Below are 542 nucleotides of genomic sequence, written 5' to 3'. Positions count from 1 at the left end.
CCCCAGGGTCCAGTGAAGTCCAACAACATTGTGACGATCACTGGGATATCCCTGTGCTTGTTCATCATCGTTGCCACCGTCCTCATCACGCTGTGGAGGAAGTTTGGCCGTCCCCCGAAGTGTGGCACCCCCGCCCGGCACAACTCCATCCACTCCCCAAGCTTCCGGAAGAACTCCGACGAGGAGAACATCTGTGAGCTGAGCGAGCAGCGTGGGAGCTTCTCGGATGCAGGTGACGGGCCCTCGGGGAGCCCGGGGGACATGGGCATCCCCCTGACCTACAGGCAGAGTGTGCCAATGACTCCTGAGGATGAGGCCTCTGGCAGGGAGAGCTTCCAATCCAACGCCCAGAAGATAATCCCCCCTCTATTTAGCTACCGGCTTGCCCAGCAGCAGTTGAAGGAGATGAAGAAGAAAGGCCTGACCTAGACCACCAAAGGGTACCACGTGTCTCAGAGTCCCCTGACAGACACCGCCATCGATGCTGCCCCGCTGCCCTCAGACCTGCCCTTAGACCCAGAGAGCCCAGAAGACGCTGCAGC

The 542-nt window shown here is 60.0% G+C and overlaps 1 protein-coding gene across 1 annotated transcript; it reads left to right on the top strand.

The window, feature by feature from the left end:
• Positions 1-6: 6 nt before the first annotated feature.
• LOC107181410 (thrombospondin type-1 domain-containing protein 1-like) lies at positions 7-536 on the top strand (the record flags this gene model as incomplete). Its single annotated transcript, XM_015557183.1, has 1 exon — positions 7-536. A coding segment is annotated over one exon (423 nt), but the record flags the coding sequence as incomplete, so codon positions are not given.
• Positions 537-542: the final 6 nt, after the last annotated feature.

Source organism: Myotis davidii, unplaced genomic scaffold (assembly GCF_000327345.1).
Source record: "Myotis davidii unplaced genomic scaffold, ASM32734v1 C62654555, whole genome shotgun sequence".
Classification (NCBI taxonomy): domain Eukaryota; kingdom Metazoa; phylum Chordata; class Mammalia; order Chiroptera; family Vespertilionidae; genus Myotis; species Myotis davidii.
Note: the sequence above shows the minus strand (reverse complement) of the source record. Positions and strands in the feature narration are given on the sequence as shown.